This window comes from Necator americanus, chromosome IV (genome assembly GCF_031761385.1).
Source record: "Necator americanus strain Aroian chromosome IV, whole genome shotgun sequence".
Lineage (NCBI taxonomy): Eukaryota > Metazoa > Nematoda > Chromadorea > Rhabditida > Ancylostomatidae > Necator > Necator americanus.
In genome coordinates, this window is record NC_087374.1 from 34,446,346 (window position 1) to 34,472,993 (window position 26,648).

A 26,648-nucleotide genomic window follows, 5' to 3' on the forward strand; every position below is an offset into this window, starting at 1 on the left:
CACGGCACACCGTTCCCACGCCGTTTTTTTTTTCAGGACGATTAGGGAGATTCACGTCAGATCTGTGGTATGCTGCTTTTAACGCTTCACCTTACTCCGCGTCCCTGGGGACTTTTTTCCCTCATTCCATGCAGCGCTACAGTATTCTTTTTAGCTATGTTTTAATTGCGCAAAACACCTTAAATTATCGTCTGTCGTTGACAAACAAACACTATTCGTAGATGTTTTTTGTGCTCCGAAAACATTTGTATTATTTGTTTATTTTCCTCATTCACTCGGTTCTCAAGTAGCAGACGTCATTAGTGGCAGCAAGGTAGACAGCTTAACAGTTCTCGCATTTCTCTCATTAGATGCAGCAGATTTTTCTTTATTACTCTAAAGAGCTCTTTTTTTTCGGGATTCTTCCAGAAGTTTTTTTTTGTCAAGAGAGTCACGTATGTGATTGTGAAACCATGTTGTTCTTTTTTTTATAAGGAAAAAAACGAAGTGATTTTTAATTTATTTAATTTCATTTAGTAATTCTTTTATGGCAATTATTTTTGTGGACAATGTTGAATTTAGATTATATTTTATCCTGCAAAAGATTTCTTTGAGATATATCGGGAATTAAAATCAATCAAGATTCCAAGAAATTCTTGAGATAAAACCGAATAGCCAGAAGTAAATTATGCGGATCAAATGAATCACTCTGTAATCCCTTTCGATCCCAGGATGTCACCATGGAAATTTTCGAACGACGTTTGTTTCGATTCTTTCCCTCGTTCATCTCGTCATCTCGTCGCCGGTAGCAAGCACATCGTTCGCTCTGTCCTCACGAATCCGAGCCATTCTCAAGTGATTAAGCAAATATTTAGAATGAATCTATCGAACTTCCGAACTCAACGAAACATTCGTGAACCTATCAATAATCGATCCCGTCCGATTGATCCTACTATACCTGATCATATTCTGGAAATATTTGACTTTTTTTCTAACCTCGATGGATAGTTTAGTCTTATCAGTAATCATGTAACGCCTATGTATCATAGAGACGAAATAGAGGGATGGAGAGAGAGAAGATAGAGAAAGGGAGAGAAATAGGAAAGAAGAGAGAGAGAGAAAAAAAAGAGAAAGGGACAGCAGTTCCTTTGCTTTTTTCCATAATTGGATCCACTTTGAGTATTTCCGATATCATCTACTCTTTTCTGGATCCTAACATTTAAAAACTAGGATAAAGGATAAAGTGCGCGTCGCCTGATCAATCCCTTATCGATCCCTTCTCGTGCGCGCTTCAGCTCGCAGTGCGTTTGTGAATGGATCTGCGAAATTCAATCGATGTACAAAGTTGCTGTTTTTATCCTTCTAATCAATATCATACTCAAATTTCATTAATTATAGAGTTTTTATTAATTTCACTAATACCTCAAATTTTTCTCGACTCCGGTGAGATGAGATTGTTGGTTGGCTTTGGAGTGATGTCGAACCATCGACTATGTAGTCGCAGCCAAACCTCTTACCGACTGCGCTATACCGATCCCCGAATATTAAGATCCGAAAATCGTTTAAAATCCTGGTCTCGTTTATCGTTACAATCTTTAGACAACATATAATCTATGATGAATAGTATTATTGTTTGATTTGCGACGAGCGGTGTTGAACCATAGACCGTTCAGGCGTAGTTGTAGCCTCTTGCCATTGCGCCATGACAACGTTCCAAAAAAAAAATCTTTTTCATCATATGCTGTTATCCAGCATAGCCTATCAGGTTGCTCTTCTAACTTCGCGTCCTAAAACGTAAATAAGGTCAAGTTCACGATTCACATGAGTTAAAAAAGCTCTGATAGCAACTTATAGGTGTTACATTCCCTTTGGTTAATTTTTGTTTTTTTTTGTTCAGAAATTTCGCAAGAAGCAACAATTTCAGAGGAGTTCCTACTGTACTGATACTGACGAATCCGCAATAAAACCGTCAAATGTAAAATCTAAGCATTATTAGTATTATATTTTCTTTCTTCCCATCTTTCCAGAAATTTCCATCCATGCAATTCGATTCCAAAGTTTCTCCTTTCACCTCCTTTAATATAGACTTGCTGCTAAATTAACTCATTATCTCACGCGCTGTGGAAAATTTCCACATTCTCATTTTTCATGCATTTCCATATCGTCTCCATTTACTCATCACACTGTTGCATGCTTATCGTTGACTTTCTACGGGAATTCTGGATAACATTCTCGAAATTTCCATTGGAATTCATATTCCTATAAATTTTCCATTATTTATTGTTCGTCCATATTCAAATGTGGTTAGGGTAGTGTGAGTTATCCGTACGAAAATTTTACCGTACTTTTACTACTTTTATTTTTTTTTTATTTGTTTGGTTTACTCTTCTTTTAGAAAAATGAAATCTGTACAAAGTGATAGTCTTTCTTGCTTTCCTCTTTTTCTGCAACATTTTTCATTCCTGTTACTTTTCTTCTTTTTTTATCGTCGTGAACGTAAACTAAATCGTTCAGTCCTATCCCTAACAACAGTGTCTCGCGGCCAACAACAACGGCTCGCGGCGTAGAATAATGGCCTGAGGCAGAGGTAAACAGTCAGCGAGTATTAGTTGTTGCCATGTCAGGTTTCAGTAAATATAAATGAGTAATGGATGGAAGTCAGCAATAATCATACGTATTCAGGGAACTGCACTACGGTAGCAAACAACTCGGATGAGCTCAATGTGTCACGGTTTTAAACTCAATATCTATACCGAAGTAAAATTTAAAAAAGTAGAATTTCAGAAATTTTAAATTTTAGATTTTAAACTCAATATCTATATCAAAGCAAAAATCAAAAATCAAAGAAAAATCAATCAAAGAAAAGTAAAATTAATCAAAGAAAAGTAAAATTGTTTTAGATTCAATATCTGTTGGAAAATAAAAAATCAGAAATTATCTGTTCTCTCTATGGGAGTCTCACAAATCTTTTTTTTTAAGCTTAAGGAAAATAAAATTGAATTTAAAGAGTAAAGAAAATTAGATAAAATTCCATTCAAACATTCTCTTACGTTAGAACCTCACTATACTTCTGTCAAGGTTTTTTTTTGTTATTATCTAATTATTTCTTCTCTAAAGACGATGAAAAGGCCAAAACATCAGACCAGTAAGGGTCCCATCTGAGGGAAAAAAAACGCGCAGTAGGCATGCACTAACATGCAAAACAGTAGGCACATTAGTTAATAAAAAGTTTGTAATATAATATTTGTAATTCTTTGTTTTTATTGTAATTTTTAAAAGTTTAAGGTTAAAAATTGTTGAAACAACTACAAATTACGCTTTCTACGAAAGTGTGTTCTCTCTTCGTGAAAAGAAAAAAATAAAAATGAAATGAATATTAATTTAAAAAATTTAAAAAATGAGATTAATAATAATAATAAAATAAAAGTTATAAGTAGTAAATAAGTAGTCAATTCATAGTTATGCAACAAAAAGAAAAATAAACGTTTGTTAATCTGAAAAAATCCAAAAGATAATAAATCAATCTCTCAGGTGCTTGAAGACATAACAAATTTTTCTTGTAAATGTGAAAAACATGCCAACTCATCCATAAAAAAGGTGGCCAGGAGAGGAATTAGCATCGCTTTAACAGCAGTTTTACGTCTACACCTGTGTATTGTGCTTAATTAGCCAATTAGTTGTTTCCTACCGTAATTATGTTTGTGTTTGTGTGTGTGTTTTTTTCAAGCGGTACATTCATGCTTCCCAATTACACATCCATTCGTTCCCATCGGCTACAAATCTTATGGTAGAGACCACCATAAACAACTTTTGTTCTTTGTTCTTAGTTCCAAGTTTAGAGATTGCTCAGATTTTTGTGACCTTATCTAAGAAAATCAGTAAATTACCACTAATTACCAACAATAATAATTAGGTTAACAACAAGAGACTTACAAAAAAATCGCCTAAATAAATTTGAAGAAATTTTTTTTCTCATAGAATTTGTATTTTTTCTAAGCTTCAATGGGACTAAAATTGAGAAAACAAATTGGGAACCAACAAATTTTTCTTTTTCGAAATAAAATTTCAGTTGCCACAGCGTCACGACGTCCTGTTTTCCACTCAGGATCTGCTCTACTTCCTTTTATTCTTTTGCAAAGATCAGTAGTACAAAAACGTATTTTTTTTTTTTTTTTTTTTTTTTTTTTTTTATTTTTTTTTTTTTTTTTAAAAAAAAAAAAAGAAAAAAAAACCTTTTATATTTTTTTCTTTTCAAACCCCCTAATCCTATCCCCCCGAGAGATTTTGAGTACTGTAGGAATTTCTTCAACCATCGGACTTTTTTCAAAAATAGTTATGGTATTCATCTGCTTTCCACCCAAAAATCTCCCACCTTATTACAATTTTTTAAAAGAATTTCCAGAGGACGTTACGAAAATCATAATTGGTTCTTTCAGCATGAAGAGAAAAAAGAAAAAAAGAAAAAATCGAAGAAAAAAACCGTTAAATGACGTTAGCTTCAAATAAGAAATTCCATAAAAATACACCGAACGACTATAAATGACGGATATATCCAACGGGGACCTACCATGACAACCATCCACCATAGCTCTAGCATCACAGAAGCACTGCATCATCATCCTGGCATCATGCAGTCAACGCAGCACATGCTCCTGTACAATTTTCTGTGCCACCTTGCATGTGTTTACCTCTATTTTTACGTTGTGCTCTGCAAAAAAAAAACACAAAATTAAAGGGTCCCATATTATCTGTCTAGGACACGAATTTTCAGCATTGCTAAATCCACTAGACCGGTACATTGTAATAAAAAAATATTTTATTATTTTTTGAAAACACCCATATGTGTACCAGTAAACAGAAACAACAAAGTTTCATACAGCAAAGTTAGCTATTTTTAAAATATTGTGCGATGGTGAGTTCACAAGTCACTCTCCTTCCACAGAAGGTGAGAAATCCTTAGAGAGGATCCTTTTCCCAAGTCTCAGAACTCTACAACAACCCTTAAAAGGTGTTGGGTGCCCAACTTAACCTAGAACAAACCAGACCGTCATAGGACCTAGGCAAAGGACTGGTGGGACCTCAAGCGGGACGGCTCGTCAACTTTTGCTATCCTTAAGTGACTAACTACTATTAGAAAAAAATAAGGACCTTATATGAATACCTAACTAAATGACTACTTGATAACTAAATGGAAACACCGCAATGATAACTTCAATTTTACTGGGAGAAACCACAAAAAAAGAAGAAAAAATAGAAGAAATCCGAAAAAAAAAAAGAATTATTCGAAGGTTGTGCACAAATTATTGAAGTATATAGTTGTCAATCAGATTAAAGCAAAAATAATTGAGATAATGAATAAATCGGATTATTATTATTATTATAATTTATTATTTATCTTGGAAAATTTATCATCCAGAAATTTGTGTGAATCGATCAAAAAATAGTTCAAAGAATTTAATTTCACTTAAGAAAAGTAGAGTATTATTATTATAATTAAAATACTTCCGAATACTTAATATTAATTAATACTTCCGAAACCATTGACTCCAGCGCTTATAGCTGACGCGTATGCTCCTTATTCCTTGCTTTTTCCCTTTCTATTAAGTCCTTAATGTTTTTTATACTGCTTGGATCGTCAGCACGAAATTCACTCACTGCTTGTAGCTCAAAGATTAGCGAATCATTCATTAAGCCGCTCCTGAGAACCACACACAGGCAGATCTTCGGGATTTTAAGGATCGTACTAAAACGCCGTCTAATCCTTGAATACGTCAATCTTGGCACATACTTCTGACAAATAAATGAGTCGGGAAACATGTGAGGATTACATACGTATGTACATATTTCACAATTTCACATATAGCGAACTGTATAAATAAAAAGTCTGAGCCAATGAAAGGTGGATTGGTAGATCATTTTCGAATTTAAGTTGCACTTTTCTTTTATTTCTATCTCGAAAGCTCTACAAACTTCTCCTTGTTATGTTTTTTTACACCGTCTCTTCTCGCTGTATTCGAATTATTCATAATAACTAATGACTACTGCAAAACACTTCTTGTTTATTATTTATATGCCGGAAAAAAATAACTTTATAGCGCCGTTAATGTCTCACTCACAATTTACTTGTTTATTTATTTTATCTATTTATCTATCTATTTATATATTTTTATCTATTTATCTATCTATTTATCTACCACCCATTATATCTTAGATTATAAATTATATTTATTTTTCATTTACAATCTATATTTATTGAAAATATTACATATTTACTAAATATATATCTTCTCTCAGGATTCAAAACTACTGCAAGTCAGGCCTTATTTATTATTTACATATATAACAGGAAAAAATAATTTTACAGCGCTATTAATGTCTCACTACAGTTTATTTGTTTATTTATTTGTCTACCTCTCCTTGTAATTAGGATTACTGAATTCTTTAATTATTAAATTTTTAAAAAATAAATTATAATGGACTACATACTTTTTTTTTACTCATTACATATCTATATTTATTGTTTATTTGTATTTGTATTTTTTTATTGTATTTATTATTTCTATTACATATATTTATGTTCAATAATTAGTTCTATTGATCTTTTTTTTTGATTCGCTATTACCACTCACGAATAAAATCACTATCTTATCACGGTGATGAATCAGTGTATACATTACACTTGCCTTAGCCCACCCTAATAGAATTTTCTATGGGACAATAAATGTGGGAGCAACTATAAACGCGGCTGAAACGAAGTCTCCCTCCTCGTCTTGTCTTTTACTTCACTAAAAGTACTTTATTTCTTTTTTTTTGTATATCATCGTCGTAATGAATTAGTAGTTACATTGAGCGTGGAATGCCCCGAAAACAGTTTTCTATGGGACAATAAATGTGGGAGCAACTATAAACGTTACTGAGGCGAAATCTCCCTCCTCTTCTTGTCTTGTACTCCGCTAAAATTAGTTCGTTTTCTTTTGTTTTTTGCTGTTTTTGCTGATCATACGTCCTCAAACGTTCGCCTTCATCCGTGAATCCTCCTCTTTTTCTTCTCCTGAGATTCTTTTACCAAATCTATTCTTTCATGAGAGAAACCACATACCCACAACGTTGGCGACCGATCCGGCAACGGATTAGTGTTGTTGACGACATAACTGGTGGTGCGTGACCTACGTGCACCACCGATTTACGTCGATGATGATCCTTAAACCGATCATAAGAGCATTTCAAACGAGTTTATCATGGAATATCTGGGCTGGGCGCGTAACCAAAGAGATCAGCTGATCTTTCCTCGCATTCTTCTTCTGTGCGATGGTGGTTTGGGTCAAATACTCTGAAATCTTTCTCGAAACTGCGTATTTCCATCACAACCACCGATTATTCAATGATTCTTTTGAGACTTTCAACTTCTGAAACTGTGTAGTCTTTGAAAGTACCTCAAATTACATCATTCCTCCGAATCTAATGTAGTTTTTCCGTAAAAATTCATCGCGTGATTTCTCATTACACATTTTTTTGTTGTTAACGCTGTGAAAATCCTACAAATCCCTCAGATTTTTCGCAGGAAACATTCATTTTTACCAGCTCTTAATCCCTATTTTCCGAGTCTGATCCTCCTTCGAATCCACGACTTTCCGATCCATGATCTATTTTGAGGAGGTCAAGGAGATCTTCACGGGTAGTGTGTTGTATTTTCGTGGTGTTCGCTTGTGCAATGCGCGTTACTCGTGCTTTTCTACTGCGCTAGTACCGAACTCCGATCTTGGATCTCTAGCTGAGGTTCAGCTACAAGCTTAGCTCTGTAGGAGATTCATTTAGTGAGTTTTACGACAATTTTTTTCTGCGAACTTTTCAAAAACTTTCAAACTTTTTCAATTCTTTATTATTTAAAAAGAATGATCAACGTTCTCCACTGCTGCGGTTCTTGCGATTATTTGTCTGAGGCTTTCGTAGCCTTCGAACTACTCGTACTCGTACTTTTCAAATGAAACCAGGATTTTACCTGCGAAAAAAACGGCATTTTTTTCATTTTTTTCTTAATAAAAAAAATTATTAGTTAATAATAATAATTTTTTCTTCCTATTCCCCTGTCTAACTTTCTCTTGGAAAACTGCTGATCACTCAGGAACCTATCAGTCGATTTTCCTTATATTTTTTTACAAATATGTAGAAAAAAATGGCCAGTATATTTCAGTTTCAAAAAAGTTTGTTATTTATTTTAATTTTAGAGAATAAAGAATAAATTTAAAGTATTTAAAGAATAGAGAAAAATTTTTTACAAATCAATTTTGACCACAAGATAAGCAAATCAATAAAAAGCTATGTATCCAATATGGCATGATTCAAGGACACGCGAACATGAGCGATTCTATTTGATTCGATCAGAAATATGGGCCAGTCACCACGACGTAATTGATCTACATTGATCCAGATCAGCAAAAATCAACGTACGTGTCTCCTGAGCCATCGCTGCGCTCACACAAATCCTGCGCCTGGACACATTTTCGCAGCATTTTACACGACGTGTGTACGACGGCAGAACCTCCGTACCGCCATCTCACACTCACGCCATGGTTTCTAGGAGGCTTTTCTCGTTGTCCTCCCGTTGGAGACGATATCCAGAGGTACGTGACTGGAGTGTAATGTGGATCGTCGTAAAATAAACGTTATTGATGATCGACAACAGCAGGATTCGCATCACTTTGATCTACCCGATCATCACTGTGCTTGACTGCTTGATTTGACATTTGTCATATTTTCTTGCTTTTTTTGCTAGGAAGAAAATTTTTCAAGTCGTCTGGATCAGTTTCTAGTGGATTTTTCTCGTGTTGCTGTCGCGATTGCATTTGATTCCATTAATCACACCTCTTTCATTGTGTGCTGCCGTATCGATTAGCTGCCATCTGATAAGTGTGAAAAGCATTTCCAGATCAGCACCAGCAAACACTTCGAATCTCGAACCCATTTTCTTAGTTTATTGATTTTTTTAGGAACACATATTTCATAACATACAAAATATTTCTTTTTACATACATCTTTTTTCTTTTTTTCTTATATTTATTTATATGTATGTTTCTTTTTACATACATCTTTCTTTCTTTTTTTCTCTTTTTTTTCTAAAGAAATACTTCCGAGCTTTTGTTATTATATGTTGAACAGTAGCATTTTTTCGTACAAGTTACATTTTTCTCTGATTTCTCAGTATTTTCTCGTACTCTAGTATTTTTTCGTTTTATTATTTTATTTTTTTTCTTATTTTAAGTTAGATTTTTCGTTTGAATCAGTGCAAAAATTTAGAAAAAAGAATATTTGTTTGTTAAGAACAACACGGGGAAATTTTAGTTCGAACTGTATGTCCCATTTATTCTTTTATATTTTTATTTATTATTTGTTATTTCGAATAGCAGGAGATTAAAAAAACAATTTCTTGACGGGACCTATATGTTATATAGGTTGTATGCGGTAGAACCGAATAGTCTTCTTGTTTATAATTCGGTTTTAGTAGTGTTCTGCTTTCTTTTAAATTTTAAATTTTTTTATTTTAATTTTTTAGACTTCAAATAATTGTGTCATCTCTCAGCAATAATGTGGTGTCTTGTACTTCCTTTAATCTTTAAAATTAAGATAATTACCATTTTTAAACATTTTTTTAACTTTTTTTAAACATTTTTTTAAAAACTAAATTATACTGCCCATTTTTTTCCTACACATCCCTTTTCATCTTTCCTACAGAATTATAACGCCTTCTCTCCAAAATCCCCTTATGCGCTTTAATTCATAATTTTGAAGAAAAATCGTCTCATTTTTAGAATGGCCAAATAATTTTATTAATTTTATTTATTCATAAATTTGTAGCGAGTATGGCTTCATTAATTCCTGGATATTTCAGAATGAAAAATCTCTTGAAATGTTTTCTTTTTATATGTTGATTGAGGATTGATTGAAATAGTGGGAAACAGCATCCCATCAACACAGAATGAGCATTTTATCGCGAAACGACCGTCACATGCGAGCTGAAAGATTCAAACAGCATCGCTGTGCGAGTGCAGAACATGCTTTTTCTCTATTTTTCTGGTTTTTGATCACTTTCAAACGGCGATTGTTCTCGAAAGTTCATACGTTCCCTTCCGTGACGAACTATAAACCCAGTCGCACGATTTCATCGCTAACTGACTAACTGTCTAAGCGACTGTTTTTACGGAAACCATGTTTTTGCGTAATTTTAGATTTGATTGATCCTATCTTGCTTAATTTTGAAGTCATTTAAAAGTCAATTTTTTAAAACTTATTTCACACACATCAAAATGATCCCGCTATCAACAGTAACGCTGTGAGAAAACAAGAAAAAAAACAGCCTGAAAATAGAAATCAACCTAGGGCCTCCTGATTTAAGTAGGTTTGAAATAAATTTTTATAAATAAACAATACATACAAATAAATATACTAGAATATGTAGTAATAATAACTACTACAAGATAATATAATAGATATACAAAAAATATATGTTGCGCACATATAAATAAATAAATAAATAAACAACAAGCGCTGAGGACGAGACTAAATTATAAAAAAGAGTGGTCCCAGGAGTGGAACATTGATTTGTGAGCTCAGCTATATTTATGATAAACGATACATATAAATAAACTAGAATATACGATAGTAATAACTGGTACAACACGTTTCTTTGGTTCTGTGTATTCGTTTTTTTTTGTTGTGTTATGTTGTGTTGTTTACTTGTGTTTAGCGGGGATTTTCACGATGCAATTGCCCTTTATTCTCGCATTATTGTGAGCAAAGAACTGTTCTCATGCTTCCTTGTTATTTCGTTCTCATGTTCTGTTTTTTTTTTGGTTTTCAGTGCCGTTGTGGCATAATTTTGTTGTTTAGAAAAAAAAACAAAAAAAAGTACATAGAGACAAAACCAAAACTCATAGTACGTAACTAACAAACTAATGGTTTTACGTCAAAAAGCACATACGGTATAGTAGTACGTTTCCACATACGTCTACTTTCAATTTTCCAGAATTTCTAGTCAGATTCAGTCACTGGGAAGTGCATGAATAAACGTTTTTTGATCCGTTGCTGTTATGACCATCCGAATGATTTTTATGACGATCGCTCGCTCGATTATTACCCTATCATCAAAACATTTTCATAATGTCATAATCACCCGCATCATATGCGCCTCCGCGGCTCCATTGTGATCAGTCAGTCATAATTTTAGCGGGAAAATCGTTTTGTTTACTTTCTCCTTTTGTTTCGGCAGAATTTTTACATTTTTCCTCGAAAAAAAAAATTCATTGTTCATAGTTTCGGTTGATTTGTTCTAGCCAGAAATTCCTTTTGTTCATTTTCCAGTTGAATTCATCGTGCATATTTTATGATTAGCAACGAAAAAATCTTTTAAAAAAAGACTTTGATTGAGTAGTTAGTTAATTAATTAAATTAAAAATTAAAAAAAAATTAATTTTAGCAGGGAAATCGTTTTGTTTACTTCCACCTTTTGTTTCGGCAGAATTTTCACTTTTTCTTCGAAAAAAAAAATTCATTGTTCATAGCTTCGATTGATTTCCTCTGGGCTGTAGCCAGGAATTCATTTCCCACATAAATTCATGTTGCATTCAGTTTCATTCTTTCAATTTTTTCTTTCAACTTCACCAAAATCATGGAAAAAACAAACTCTTTTGGGACGATTGTCAAGGGAAAAACCATATATTAATAGATTTTTTTCGTATCTTGCCGCTTGGTGAACTTTGGCTTAAAAAAATTTGGCTGGGAAAACAAATAAAAATATTCTGTATCATGAAAAGTGTGCGAAAAAATCGCTTATTTGGAATATTTTCTAGGGAAAAGTCATACGTCAGTGCTGTTTCGTGAACGTTTTGGATAAAATTTCGATGGGTAAAACGAATAGAAAAATCGCCAACGCTTGCCACGCCCACGCTCTCTAGCTATACTAACTGAGCGCGCAGCGCGTTCAGAACATTCTTGCAGTCATATCATTGAATATTCAACTAATTAAATAATTCCTTACTTCCTCTTCCCTCTCTCTCTCTCTTTCTCCCTCTCTCTCTCGATCATTAATGCGAGGGGCAACGATTTCGTTTAGCGCGTAAAAATTGCTTCGCAGCGTGAGTTACCCGTAATTGCACAAAAAGTCACACCAGCACCTCGGTGACATCCTGATTTTTTGTTCAGCGATTGAAAAAATCAAGGTCTCCTCACTAGAAATGTTATTTTTTGCTGAACTGCTCGAATATATGAAGGTAATTTTCGTTGTATGCTGTCCATTTCCAAGTTTTTTTCAGCGATGGATGGTTTTTTTTTATACTTGTAGCTTTCCTCAAAACTCTTCTACTGCTCCCAGCGAGAAAATTACACTGTTTGATTTATTGTGTATTAAGCAATAAAACAAGTAATAAACATATATCTAATGAGCAATTAAAAAGAAATAAAATTTTTAAAAAAAACTTTAATTATTTTTAATTATATACCCTTACATCAATGTACTAAAATATCACATTATTTTTTTTGTTTGCCATTAATTGTTCAAATTTATTTATTTATTACTAGACTTTTTATTGTTTATTTATTAATTTTTATTTTATAGGTCACTATTAATTGTTCTCATTTAATTATATGTTGTTAGATTTATTTTATTTTTTATTTATCAGTTTTTATTTGTTGTTTAATGCAAAATTTGCTAAATTCCTTAGCTTAGGTGTGGCAATCCGTAGTTTAACCTCATTCCTGGCCGCGTAATGCTCCGCCCAAAGCTTTATTCATTAATATAAGCCGTGTTTCTCCACTTTTTGATCTTATTTTAGCTTAAGTTGAGTTTTTTCGTTGTTAATTGAATTTAATTAATTTTTAATTTTATCTTCACTTTAACATAATAATTTCAAGCATTGTTTTCTGTATTTGGATTCACATCATTTTATTTTAAAGTGTTATGGACGCAAAAACAGAAAAAACGCTGTTTAAAGCGCAAAAACGTTGCGTTACGTGGATCTTTACATTCTGGTTACATTAAGTTACATTAATATTGCATAAAATTTGCATGCCATGGATTTCTCAGAAAATAGAACCTTTACATTCTGGTCATATTCAGTTACAATAATTTTGCATTAAATTTAAACCTCTAAAAACCTCATGCACTTTATTAGCAATAGAACCTAGTAGACTGATTTTATTCCCTAAAAATTCAGTATATATTACATAAACGCACGAACGTCTCATCCTAAGTACATATGTTGACATTCTAGAGGTTTTTTTTTCGCTCAATTTCCCATGAATTCCATCGTTCCATCCAATTTGTTACATGAGGACACATTTATTTTGGTTTTCTTCTCATTAGCTCTCATTTCTATCTCTTAAATTTTTATCGCTGTTTCTTCGGTTTCATTTGGCTGCGAGAGCTGATTTCTGGAGAAATTTATTGATTTGAGGAACGATTCTACAGGCACATTCTTTGAGTTTTTCCTCGAATTCTGCACATCTTCCTTCAACGCTCATTCCTCAAAATTTCCTCAAGCCTACTGCCTCTCTACTGGATGGATTTGGATGAGTTCCATACCAGGAGGAAGGCATGGTCCCACGTACAATATTCATGAACATATAAAACAAAAAAAAATAAAGTAACAAAAATAATAAAATAAATAAAATAAAATGCTTAAACACTAGGTTGAAGTGCTTTTTCCGAATTTTTAATTTTTTTAGTTCTAAGAAGTAGTTATATGTGTAGTTACATAAAGTTTTAGAAAGTTTTGAATAGAATAGAAATAATTTTATGCAGCAATAACAAAAAAAAAATACTTGTTTTAGTGAATTACTGTGGTCAATATTGAAGACTGATGGGACCCATGATAGTAACTGGTGCGTACCGATTGCAAGCCATAAATTTTATCGCAACGACATTTGCCTAACGAGATTCTTCAAAAACTTCAGAAAAAAAGAAAGATTTTTGATCTTTTGTAAGATTTTTCTAGTTCTTTTTTTTACTTGCATATCCATGACGAAACCGAACTCGAACTCGGTAAATCCTTAGTGGGGCTCAATTTTTCCCAATCTCAGAAAAAAAAACTTCGGTAACGAGTAGTTTATTTCTTTTACTTCGGAGATAAAGAAAACGTTGTAGAAAGACACCTACTATTTGTGATTGTGATGTGATTTCTCCGAGTTCTTTTTTTTTGCTTTCAACCGTAATTTTATAGCCACCCCCACATCGGTGAACCGTTGCCGTTAGCAACAAAAGTAAAATGTAAAAAATGAGTAATTTATTAGAATCGGATAATTCTGTGTTAAACCTTTCGGTTAATTTTACCCGAATGTTCTTCTTCTCGCTTTTTCTTTTTTGAAATTTTTGAGTTTTTCAGTTTCTGTGAAGGAGTCGAGGGTGGCTTAGGAGCGCCGCTATTGGTCATCCACGGCTTGACTCCACCCACCTTGGACACGCCTTCTTTGGTAGCTACAGACGCTGTTTGCTCATCATTAGCAACGAAAAAAATTTTAAAAAAGACTTTGATTAAGTAATTAGTTAGTTAATTGAATTAAAAATTAAAAATTTAAATTTAAATTGAAGAAAAGAAAAATTAATTTGCAGGACAGTTCACACCAATCCGTCCTTTTCCCAATAATTGGCTACTATAATTTTTGTTCATTTTTATTTGGCATAAAAAGTCCAGGAGTTAACTAAGTGTACTAGATATACTATTCTACTGAGCAGCTTTTTTTAGATAGAAAATTAAAAAAAAAAGATTTTGTTTTGGACGCTTCCATGCGCTGACCGCTATGCACAAAGCATTTTATATCCTCAATTTTTTTTCTCTTTCTCTTCTTCCTTTAGATTTTTACCTACGGCAAAGGTTGTGCTATATTGGTGTCAGTGCAGACATCTCTAAATACCCATGCATTTCAAAGCGAATCAAACAGCGATGAGAAAATGTCGATGTAAAAAATCACCTCGGTTTTCTGGAGTTACACATGCTTTCTATGGAACAAATAATGAATTTTCTAATATTCTGAATGAGTGAACATTTTTCCAGAGAAGAGAAACAAAAAAACGAAAACGAAGAAAGTCCAGGGAATCCCTCGGTTTTGGCACACCTAGAAATTCCCACTGATGCGTCGTACCTTTTTTATAAAACTTCAACCTCAAATTTATTAAAATTAAAGAGTGTTTTTATTATATAATATCAACAATATTAATAATCTATTTCTCAAATTATTTATTTAAATTAGCAATTATTTGTGGTAGAGCTTTGAATTTAATTTTGAATTCAGATCCAACACGTTTGGAATTTACCCTGAACTTTAATAATTTAACTTCCTAAATTACATATTGGGCCTAGTTTTTAAATTTAAGCAAAAAAAAAGAAATATGGACAATTTCTCTTCACTTCTTATGTTGTCACTCTCAACTCTCAAAGAAATGTCCAGAATTTACAGAAGTAATGTCCCAATAGTTGCAATTTTTCCTGTTTCAAAGAAAAGATTTTAAACTTCGTGGTCCATGAAACCTGTTAGGAATCGCCTGAGTTCAAGCTTAAGAAATTCAGGGAAATTTCCACAGTACCTGGATTGGAGCTACACTACTCTGTATCACTACTCTTTATTATTCACATTGCGACTTTATAATTTAAAAATTGTGAATAATCGAAATTACAAGATATTTTCCTACATTCTCATTCAGGTGAGTTTTTTTTCTAAAACTATATTCTTCCGAAATTCCCAGAAACCTAAGTACAAGATCATCCACATTCTCAATTTTCTCTTCTTTCTTTTTCCGCTGTGAAGCGTTTACGCGCCATCCGTACCCGACGTTCTCCTTGAACGTTCAGCAGTCTTTGCTCTCGTGCCTTTGGTCAAAACACAATGATTTATGTGTCTTGTAAGATCGCGGTTGTCGCTCCATCGGCGGACCGGTTCCGAAATGTCAACGCGATGTCAACTTCTTCACATTTTGCACCCGATTTCCGTGTGTGAGAATGATTGATGCATGATTTTGGGACCGTGTAGGTAACTACTAGTAGTACTTCCTTGTCCTCTTAACAATTTTCTTTCTTAATCTTAACAAAAAAGTTTATTAATAAAATTAGAACAATTTATTTGAAATTTCATAATTCGTGAAATTCATAGAAATCAATATAAATAATAAATCAATATAAAAAATCAATATGAATAGAATTTGAAATCAGTATGATCATTATTGTAATGTTATATAAATTTATATATTAGATAAATTTTTTAAAATTATTATTGTCATTTATAAGGTTTATAAATTAAATGATTTTTTAAAAATTATTATTGTTATATTATATTTTATATTACGTTTTGTTTTTACACTACTTTTTGTTTTTTTTTTTATTTTTTTTTGTTTCATGATATGACAATAATATATGTTAAGGCTGCTTGTACATTATTTGTTGCGTATACATTGTTTATTTGTACACTATTTTATTATATTTTATTATTTTATGTTATATATTTTATTTTATGATATTGTAGCTTCAATAACTCCACAACGCTTAGTATTTCATGAAAGAATAGAAAAGAAAAAATTATTATTTCACGGAAGAATAGAAAAGAAAAATTTGAGAGAAATAAGGACCATTTTTTCTCATTCTGGATCATCCATATTCATCGCAGCCGCCACTGCGATGCTACTGTGCATGCTCCTCAGTAGGGATAGGATGCACTTAATTCTTGGATATCTAATTTTCTTTTTTTTTCTCTGTTTTTTTTTCTTTTCTGGATAGGTTTGAAAGTTAAGTATTGGCCCTGGAATCGTACACGTACGGAACTGATCCCGGAACTTATTCTAATCCTTTTTTCTGTTCTTTTTTCTCAACATCTTTTTTATTGTGCTTTTTTTTTCATTGTGTCTTTGTCACATGATTTTTGGCACAATAGTGAGCGTAAAAAAATGAATACATAGGTCGATAAGTAAATAAATAAATAAATAAATAAATAAATATATATATGACCCAATTTGTGGCAGGCGAAATAGAAGCAATCATCCTGACTCCTTCTCTGGGTCATATACATGCATACATACATATGTCGATGTTATTCTGGTTGTTCTTATTCAATTTGCTTCAGGCTGGCATAAATAATGCATTTATCTACGTATTCTCCGCTCTTCTCGTTACATTCTCCTCAATTTCTCTGATCACCGTGATGGCAGAACAAAATAATTTAATTAAAAAGAAAATAATTAAAATTTTAATCGCGCTATATTCCACCGCGAATGATAATGGCGTGGATTTTCTTGAAATCCTTGAAATTTTCCAAGAATTCTCGCTTGTTTGACAGTACATATTTGTAGCTTTTCATCCCATAAGTACGACCATTGATTTTTTAGCTTCTACTTAATTTTTAGAAACGAACGATAAATATAGAATAAATAGATAAATAATATAAATGCTAGAAATATAAGGTACATAGACAAGGTTACTGATATAAAAACACAAATTAATCGAAGATTCTCCCCCAATTTTTCCAATTACTATTATTTCTATAATTTTAAGCATTTTTTTAAATTATATATTTACTTCTACATAATAACGAACGTTAAACGGATAAACGTAACGTGAAAACGTAAAACGAAAACCGATTTTTTAAATTTTCAATTTTTTTTTCCAATTATTCATTGCGAATCGAAAATGATCACAAAGAAAATGACCACGTGGCAAAATGTTACGAAAGACGAAAAAAAGTTTTTTTTTCTCCAAATTAAGATTTATACTTCCATAAAATTTGCAAAAACCATATTTCATAGTTTTCAATTAGTTGAATTACCCCAAAAATTATTCGTAGCATCTCTACCAGGTGCTCATTCCTGAACATCCTATTCACTTCCGTTTTTCTCAATTCGTGAACGTAACTCTCCTGACAAAATATTCTCAAAATAGGCGGTTCTTCTTTATTGTTCATTGCTCGGAGATACACTTTTTTTCCTCGAAAATTTTCAGCACAAATTTCGCTAAATCACACTCAATTCCTATTAAAAGATTAGTCGAGCCGGTTTACCTATTCATACATGGTTTATGTGCGCGAAAAGTGGTAATGGTGTTGGAATTATGCTGACGGAAACCGGACTCTGGGAAGTAGTGCATATATGGGCACCGATTCCGTGAAAATGTCACTTTCTTTGGGTTTATTAGGTACAGTACAGTATAATAATTGTAAATCATCTGTACTATATATAATATACATCTTAATGGAGTCTATATTAATTAATTAATTAATTTATTTATTTATTGAAAACACCTGTAGGTGTGCCATAAAGACTGGCCCTTCAAAGCATAAAGGGTGGCGGTTGACAGGTCATTTCTCAGTTTCTCAGCTCAATTCAGTTATGAAGAGTTACGTTTCGGGAAATTTCCAGAGCCTTCACTTATTGTCATTTGCTTGCTTCACGTTTTTTTTTCTTCTTCCTTTTTTTCTTCCGTACCCAGCTTTTCGGGATTTTCTACGGGATCCTTCGCTGTAGAGGGCTCCATAGCGTCACTGAAAATACGATGAAAAATACTTACACAGCAGTTAATACGATATTAATGGGAGAAAAGTCATTACATAGTGGCTAGCTGCTGCCGTTGAGATTACGAATGACTCAGGTATTATAGGGTCGGCTATAATTAAGCCGACCACCGACGACGTTGAACAACATTTCCGAGCGTACCATATCCATATTCCTCCCGTATAATCATTAAATCATCTCTTTATCTGAAGACTTTTTCCACTCAAGAATCATCATCATCAACGCCTTCCTCCGATCCTCCTCTTTCACTCACTCTCCTCGTTCCTCATCGTTCGTTCCGGAACAATTCTCTCGCTTCTCACCAACTCATTGCATCGTCCGTTGCGAGCGCTAAATACTAAATTTATTGCCTTTAAATCGTCTCCACGACCCATTTTCCTATACATTTCCATCCGTTTCGTCAACTTTTTTTTCCAGCTGACAAAAATTCCCAGCATTTATGAGAATTTTGTTGCAGATGTCCGACGAGGAATGCGTTCGAGTGATCGCATCGACGAATACCAGAGCGCCTATCGGAACCGATTGTTATGATATTTTAGCGTTCTCTGAGAATAATCCTTCGTTGAAATTTAAAGATAGAACAACGGATTCTAGTGATCTTAAGGTAAGCCGCAAGGAAATAATGGTCCTCGAGGACGAGAGAACGAATGAAAGTGACAAAATGCCTATGTTTTCCATCCTTCTTCTACGCTCATTGTCACAAAATTATCTTAAAGTCAAATTTTATCAAAAATGGAAATTGAAAAATTTTCTATGGGGTGTATAGTTAATTTCTACAGTTTAATCTAGTCTAGATTGAAAAAAAAACTCAACTCCCAGACGTGTACAGTTGAAAACCTCAATTTAAAAGCAACCTTAATTTAGAATTTAAAGTATATTGGACTAATTGGCACCTTGCATATGCTATTTTCCCCTAAGAAATTATATGTTGCTAAAGTACCCCCATAATAAGGTGAATGGCACAAGAATTAATAAAAGAAATAAATTTTACTGGTTCGTTTTCTTTCCTGTCTTTGCAAATTTCTCCAAAGTTTTCATATTGATCGAGAACAGCTAAGAAAATCTGGTGGCGGTACGAGGGCATAATGACAGGGAATCAGGTCTCACACGTCAACACTAAAAGACAACAAGAACATTTTTAGGAGAATCGAAAAAAAATTTCAGGAAAAAAAAGGAATTCAGGTACCCATAAAAGCCCAAAACAAAACCATTCACTAACAATTTTCTTTCGCTGATAAGAAAGCGCTTCAGCTTCACATTAAATCGGCCCTAAATTTCAAATTAGAATTAAAAACAAATCACATCTGATTCTGAATTAAAATTTCATCAAAGTTTCCCTTCTATTCATGAGAAAATCTTCTTATACAACTCCCAGGATACCAACAGTTGGTTCCTGAAAGAGATGAGATCCCCTTACGTGAACCCTAATCGAATGCGATATGAATATTTTCCTAATTTATAAAGAAAAAAGGTTTTTGTTTCTTGTAAAAAGCTCCTGGCACTGGAGCACAAAAGGCCTAACACATCAATTCATAGTAGAATGACAAAAAAAACATTTAAATCTTTTAAATATTTATTTTTAATGGAGTTTTTGAATTTTTCAAATTCTGTCGAGTAGTTTGCTGGTAGTAGTGAAACAGTCGATAACTCGTTTCGCAGGATTTCATAACAATTTTAGTGGTTTCCGAAAAATTTTGCTTTATTTTTTTTCTGATTTTGGACCAATTTCCCACTATCCAAGACATGCATATACATACATGCGTAGTTCCAGAAATCCATTTCGATCCAGCTCCGTCGAGTTTGATTCGACCGTTTCTCCAATTTTCCTCTTAAATGACAATGATTTCTACATATAACGGTGACTTTAAATTAAAATAGCGTTGAGAATTTGTAAAGAGCGTCATTTATTTATTTATTTGAAAACTTATAGACGGCCCATAAAACAGAAACAAGAACAAGACAACAATAAACAAAAAGGAACGAACAGTTCATTAAAATTTCACTTATGTTTTATGCAGCTTTTTTTCAAATTTCATTGTGCATTTCTATTTTTCTTGGATTCTCAGCCGGGAAAAACCAGAAATGTATGATGCTCTCGTTTACTTTATTCACGTCTCTCGTGCACCTCCCACAATTTCAGGAAGTTTTCGCCAAATTCGACTCATCACAACCTATAAGTACGGAGATTCTCAGTCGGACCAGATATCTATGTGCAAAATATCTTGGCGGTGCATGGAATCGAATACGGCTGGATCAGTTCAGATTAAAAGCTATTACGTGAGTTTTCTTTAAAAAAAAAAGTTATGGATGAGTTCTAGGCATTAGATGTGCATGATATTTGTTTTCTTCTACCAATTCTGTTTACTTCCTTCTTTTTTCTCTTTTTTTCTTTTTTTTTTGCTTTCTTTTCCACTACTCAAAGCCTCTTTGGTGGTTTTTATTGGTTAAATTTTTAATCCTTGATTTTCAATAATTTATTTGTCCCTCCACTTTCTATCTTTTTCTCTCTGTCTTTTTATTCCTGCCAACTGGAAATTTCTCGAAAAATTTCATCCTGACAAAATGGAAATTTTATCTTGAGGTCTCATTACAATACTTAAGTTAGTTATAGGTAAATTAGTCACAGTAGTTAAGTTCAACACTCATGATGTAATCTCTCACCATGATGTATGCTCTGTTCACTTAGCTACGCTATCACAGCGAAACTAAAGGTATTGTGCAAATTAGATATCGACGTGCTGCACCGGTGTATCACCCCTTAGCAAACATGCATCATCAGAGAGATTCGAGGAGATCATCACCGTATTATTTCAAATCTCAGACATGAAGCCAGATCGATACGAAAAACATTCGTTTTATTGTTTTAAAAAAGTAGAAAAATCAATGTTTTGCTACCTAAAGTTTAATTTAATTTGATTTTGTTAAAGGAATCCTATTCATTTGCCATAGTTTGTTTACCTAAGTTTACCTATGTAAATAAAGAAAACATGAATCACTCAGCATGTTTACAACAGCAATGCTGCACCGGTGTAGCACGCTGACGTGAAACATGTATCCATTTCAGCAAATCAAAAAATACTCAATCGTTTTTCCATATTTTTCGAGGAAAATTAGTTATTACGGTCGGCTTTGACCCAAAAGATGGGAATTCGCAGCTACGATGGGCCCACAAACATGTAATCGCGACTGTCAGAAGTGAACTAAATTTGAAATGTTGAAAATTTTGAGACCTTTTTTCTTTTTATTTCTTTTTCTCGTGAAATCTGCATCTTCACTGTTAATCTTTTGAAATTGTGATCATTTTCGCTGTCATTATTCACTTAATCCACTTGCCTACCGTTTAGCGGTGGCATGTCGAACCTGCTATTTCTGGTTGAGTTGAGCTCAGAGGTGGAGAGCATAGGATCGGAGGCTCGACAAGCTCTTCTACGAATCCAATGCCAATCAGATCTGGATCAACTGCTTACTGAATCCGTAGTGTTCACATTACTATCAGGTGGGTGGGTGTTCACCGTAACCCCGGATGCAAGCGCGGCGCAGGTTGCGGATCCAAAGAAAAACTTCACTGGTCACTTTTTTTTCAGAACGTTGCTTAGGTCCAAAATTACTCGGAGTTTTTCCTGGAGGTCGTTTTGAACAGTTCATACCAAGTCGTCCACTACAATGCACCGAGATCAGCAAACCAATGTGGGTTTTTAGCGACTGTTACTGTACGATCGAATGACGCCAATCCTTGAAAACCTTCAGTGTTTAGGATTGGACGAATAATTGCACCAATGTTGGCTCGTGTACATACGTTGGACGTGCCGATCACTAAGGAACCGGAAGTGATGAACTGCGCTCGTAGTTGGTTGACGAAATTTCGTTTAACCGCTGGCGGCGCGCGTCCAATCGATATACGCTGCACAGCCGCGCGCGTACCTCCTCATTGTGTATGTGTTTGAATTATCTAAATGCTAAATTTCACTGGACCTACAGTGTATTTCTGGCCTATTTACACTACCGGTCGTGTTTTTTTTTATCCGAAAATAATTCAGAAAAAATTATAAAGACAAGGTTTCCTGCTTTGAGGCCATTCTTGGCGCAAATAACTTTTTGTAACATGGCGCTGCGCACGTGCACATTATCGATCCGATTACAGTATCCAACCGCAATCACTTGTGACCAATTAGAGGAAGAGCTGAACTTTGTCGAGGATTTCCTGGCGAAAAGCAAAAGTCCCGTTGTATTCTCGCATAATGACCTACAAGTGAGTGAATGAGGAAGGGTTTTCCTTGTTGTTTGTTATTGAAGGGTTGTTTGTGGGTGGAGCAACTCAAGCTACTAAGTTTTTTTTTTCAAGGAAGGAAATATTCTCTTATTTGCTGACTATCATCTCGATATTGATGGAACTGTTCGAAGTCGATCGGGCGAGAAAGCCGATATTGATCCACTCGTTTTAATTGATTTCGAATACTGTAGCTATAATTATAGGTAGGTTCTCTTTTTCTCAACTTTTTAACAAGAAATTCGCCTCAATTTCGCTATTTATCTTCACCTATTTTCTATTTATTGGCCTATTTTCTCTAAATTCAGAGAAAACATTCCTCCATTTCTCGAGAAAATATTAAAAGCTGTTTTAAAGAAATCCTTCAATGTGAAAAAAAGAGTTTTTATTTTTTAAGACTATCAATGAGACGTTCAAACCTCAAAATTCTACTGAATTCAAATACTAAAAATCAGTTCTATATCTAAAAACATCAGTTTGAGAGGAATTTTGAATCTTAAATAAATTTCAAACTAAGTTTGAAAGGATTTGCAGTGATTAATGCGAAATGACAGCACGGCAGTAATTTCCCAGAAGAAATTTCCTGAAAAGCTGTTTTCGTCCTTTAATCACTTTCATGTTTTTCTTCCTCTACGTCCCAAAAGGGTGGGAAAAATGACTAAAGGGTGATAAAAAGTTCGAAGAACGAGATCCAATCCCAAATTGGTGTTTAAAAACGAATTTGCTGAGAAAATATTGATAAATCCGTACAAGAACATCATAATTCTTCATATTAAAGCGAATGCAATGCTCTGCCAACAATGCAAAACTTCTGACCACTGAGCGGATCGAACGCCCAACCTTTCGATCTGGAGTCGAACGCGCTACCATTGCGCCAAGCGGTCATGTTGACGGGCCCACAACTCTACCTTTTCCAGAGGCTTCGATCTTGGCAATCATTTCTGCGAATACGGATTCGATTACAACTGTGATCAACCACCATATTATAAAATTTATGGCGAAATGTTTGAGGTTGACCAGGAAAGGCGCAACTTCTGCGAAGCTTATCGAGATGAGGTTTACAAGGTGAGTTTATTCGAGCATTGATCCTCAGGGGGAAAAAATTCACATCAATCGAAAAAAGTTCAAAGTGAGGGGGACTTTTTGTATATTTTCTGGCGATTTTCTATGTGTGATCCTTTTTCCGTCTACTGTTGTTCAAATGAGGTGGTGACCTACATGTTTTCTAGGGTTGTTCGAACGGAGTAATGATCTATGTGCCTTCTCGAAATTTCTTCCATTTTATCCAGTCAAATCGTGCAAATTCTACGTTTAGTTGCGTTAATTCTGCGGTCAAAAAAGAGAATTTTTATAGCAAAATAAATTTAAAGGTTCCATTTGGGAATCTATTTCAAAGTGAGCAGAGTGGAATTTTTTCACGAGCTCTTCCAGTCTCAGACAACACGCAGTATTTGCCAAACAAATCCATATAAAATAAAGAAAAACCAAGCAAAATATCAAAAAAGTAGTCTGGAACAAGTTCAGTAAAATCCTAAACGACTGTGAATTAAATTGAACGCGTTGGTGCATAATATGTCAATTTTGGTGACAACAGAAATCCAGAAGAAAACTCTTAAAAAAAAAGATGGACCGAACGGCAACTAGACCACAGACACTGGAAAAGATCAGGAAATCGATAATTTCAGATGCGAGACACCGGAGAAAACCCACATTTCCCGTCAGATCTGGTGACCGGGAATCGTGAAGCGGATTTGGCTCGGCTTGTCACCGAATCCACGTTATTCATGGCTGTTTCCAATATATACTGGTCATGTTGGGCATTGTTAAACGCCGAGGTAATTTATTGACCAGAAAAAATCAAATTTAAAATCTATGTCTCATTTAAGCACTCATAGTTACTCATAGTTCCCAATTTTTTGACCCTTTTATTTCTTCCCCCTCAACCACAATGATATTTCAATCAATATCGTGGTCAGCAAAACAATCAATAGATAACATTCGTCTGTAGATCGGGTAGGTTTTTGACACTGTTTTCGACCGATCTCAAATTTCTGTGGATTTAAAAAATTGACGATCTCAGAAAAAAAAACTCATGAAGCTACCTTGTGGAAGCAAAACTTACTAATTTCCCCAATTCCAGGATGCATTTATTCAGTTCGACTACGGTTCCTACGCCAGAGATCGACTCGCATTGTATTACCAACAAAAAGCTTCACTAAAATCGTTTATGGATTCTCAATAAGTGACAAAATCATATATTTTTAGGGAAACATTTATGTAGTAATGGAGAGTTTTAAGATCGAACCTATCCTGAACACCTAAGATCACAAAATACGTATCTGAATCGTTGATATCAATATGTACGCCTTTCAGAAGTGTCCTACACCATAGTTGTGGTTGAAACGAAGTGAACCTCGGTACAGTTGTGTACGCGGCGCGATGGAGCTATCGATGAGTACGATCGAGGTGGGACCCTCGCTAGTTCCACTCATCAGTGCAGCGTTAGCGGTGGTCCCATCTCGATCGCAACCGCTGGCTCCACTTCACCGCTTCGAGCGCAACCGCCTACGCAACTGCATCGACCTTCAGGTCGTTTCGACCCGATTTCAGAAATTATATGAGATTATCCACATAGAGAAGAACTAAGCGACTTATTTCCCGAAAAATCCCCACGGATCATTCAAAGATTCCCAAAAATTATTCATTTCATTTCAACGATTACTATTTTTAGAATACCATTAAAATTGGCTAAAGAATTTGTCGAATATTCATGTTGTGATCGAATGTTTGATGCCTTATGAATTGATTCGATGACGTTCTAACGTCTGTTTTTTTTTGTATCATATATTATGTTTGTAACCAAATGCAATTATTATTATTGCACATTCCTATATGTTCAAGATCTTCAATAAAGTTATAGTTACAGTTAGTGCTGTCCGTGCGTGCGTATGTGCAAAATTGCGTTCATTTCGGTGCATGGATGTGAGAGTCCGAAAGTATAGTAGGGTCAAAACGCACATGAAGCACGGTACAATTGCGCACGCGGGTTCTTTCGAGGCAGTGCGGTGGAATGTAGCGGTTAGGAGCGTGCTGGGACCCTTGTTGGCACCAGCGCTTCGTTGCAGTTTGCAATGGTCCCATCTCTGTGCCAACTGCTGCCTCTGCCGTGCCGTTTCGAGCGGGTACGCAAATGCACCGTGCTTCATGTCCTTTTTTACCCGACTATACTTAACTTGACCGATCGGAAAATAATTAAACAGAAATTAAAGCATATAAAGCGTGCTCTTTTAATTGATACCGTATTTAACTCTTACTTTCATAAAATTAGAAGTTGAAATGGTTTTAGATGCTGCTTAGCTTAACTATACACATTTGATTTGACATTTCAAGGAATCCCAGGTGTAGTAAATTTTTTAAAAGAAGTCGTATGAAGAATGTTTAAAAAATAATAACAGAGCTCACATGAAATCTCAAATATTTGTCTGCGAGATTTTGGAGAAAATCAAATACGTGTACGGCTACGCCACTTTAAAAACACGCCACCTCGTCCGATCTAGTGAGTTAGGAATGGACGAGTTGTTCGCTGACAGGAAATGGATTTTACACTTACGACCACCGCAATTAAAGTAGGTACTGTATTTGTGGCATTGTGGATTGGGACTTTGTGGGATTACTTCAAAAAAACCCACTAACTAGTAAGGAGTATTAACGGAAGAAAATGTTGGAAAACATTTGGAGCAACAACAATACAACAAACAACAAAGTAAAGGTGGAAAGCAGAATTTCCGAGGACGAACGAGGAGGAAAGAAACGAAGGCACCAGAACGAGGACAATAGCGGCAACAAACACGGAGAAAAACCACG

The 26,648-nt window shown here is 34.3% G+C and overlaps 1 protein-coding gene across 2 annotated transcripts; it reads left to right on the top strand.

The window, feature by feature from the left end:
* Positions 1-8,546: 8,546 nt before the first annotated feature.
* RB195_003647 (uncharacterized protein) lies at positions 8,547-25,026 on the top strand (the record flags this gene model as incomplete). Of its 2 annotated transcripts, XM_064201388.1 has the most annotated exons (11): positions 8,547-8,600; positions 18,975-19,121; positions 20,658-20,794; positions 21,862-22,013; positions 22,102-22,204; positions 22,272-22,449; positions 22,659-22,766; positions 22,860-22,990; positions 23,702-23,849; positions 24,470-24,619; positions 24,925-25,026. In XM_064201388.1, the coding sequence occupies 11 exons, from the start codon at positions 8,547-8,549 to the stop codon at positions 25,024-25,026; spliced, it is 1,410 nt and encodes a 469-aa protein (XP_064057268.1). The 2 variants fall into 2 exon arrangements, with proteins under 2 accessions (XP_064057268.1, XP_064057269.1); XM_064201387.1 differs by lacking the exon at positions 8,547-8,600.
* Positions 25,027-26,648: the final 1,622 nt, after the last annotated feature.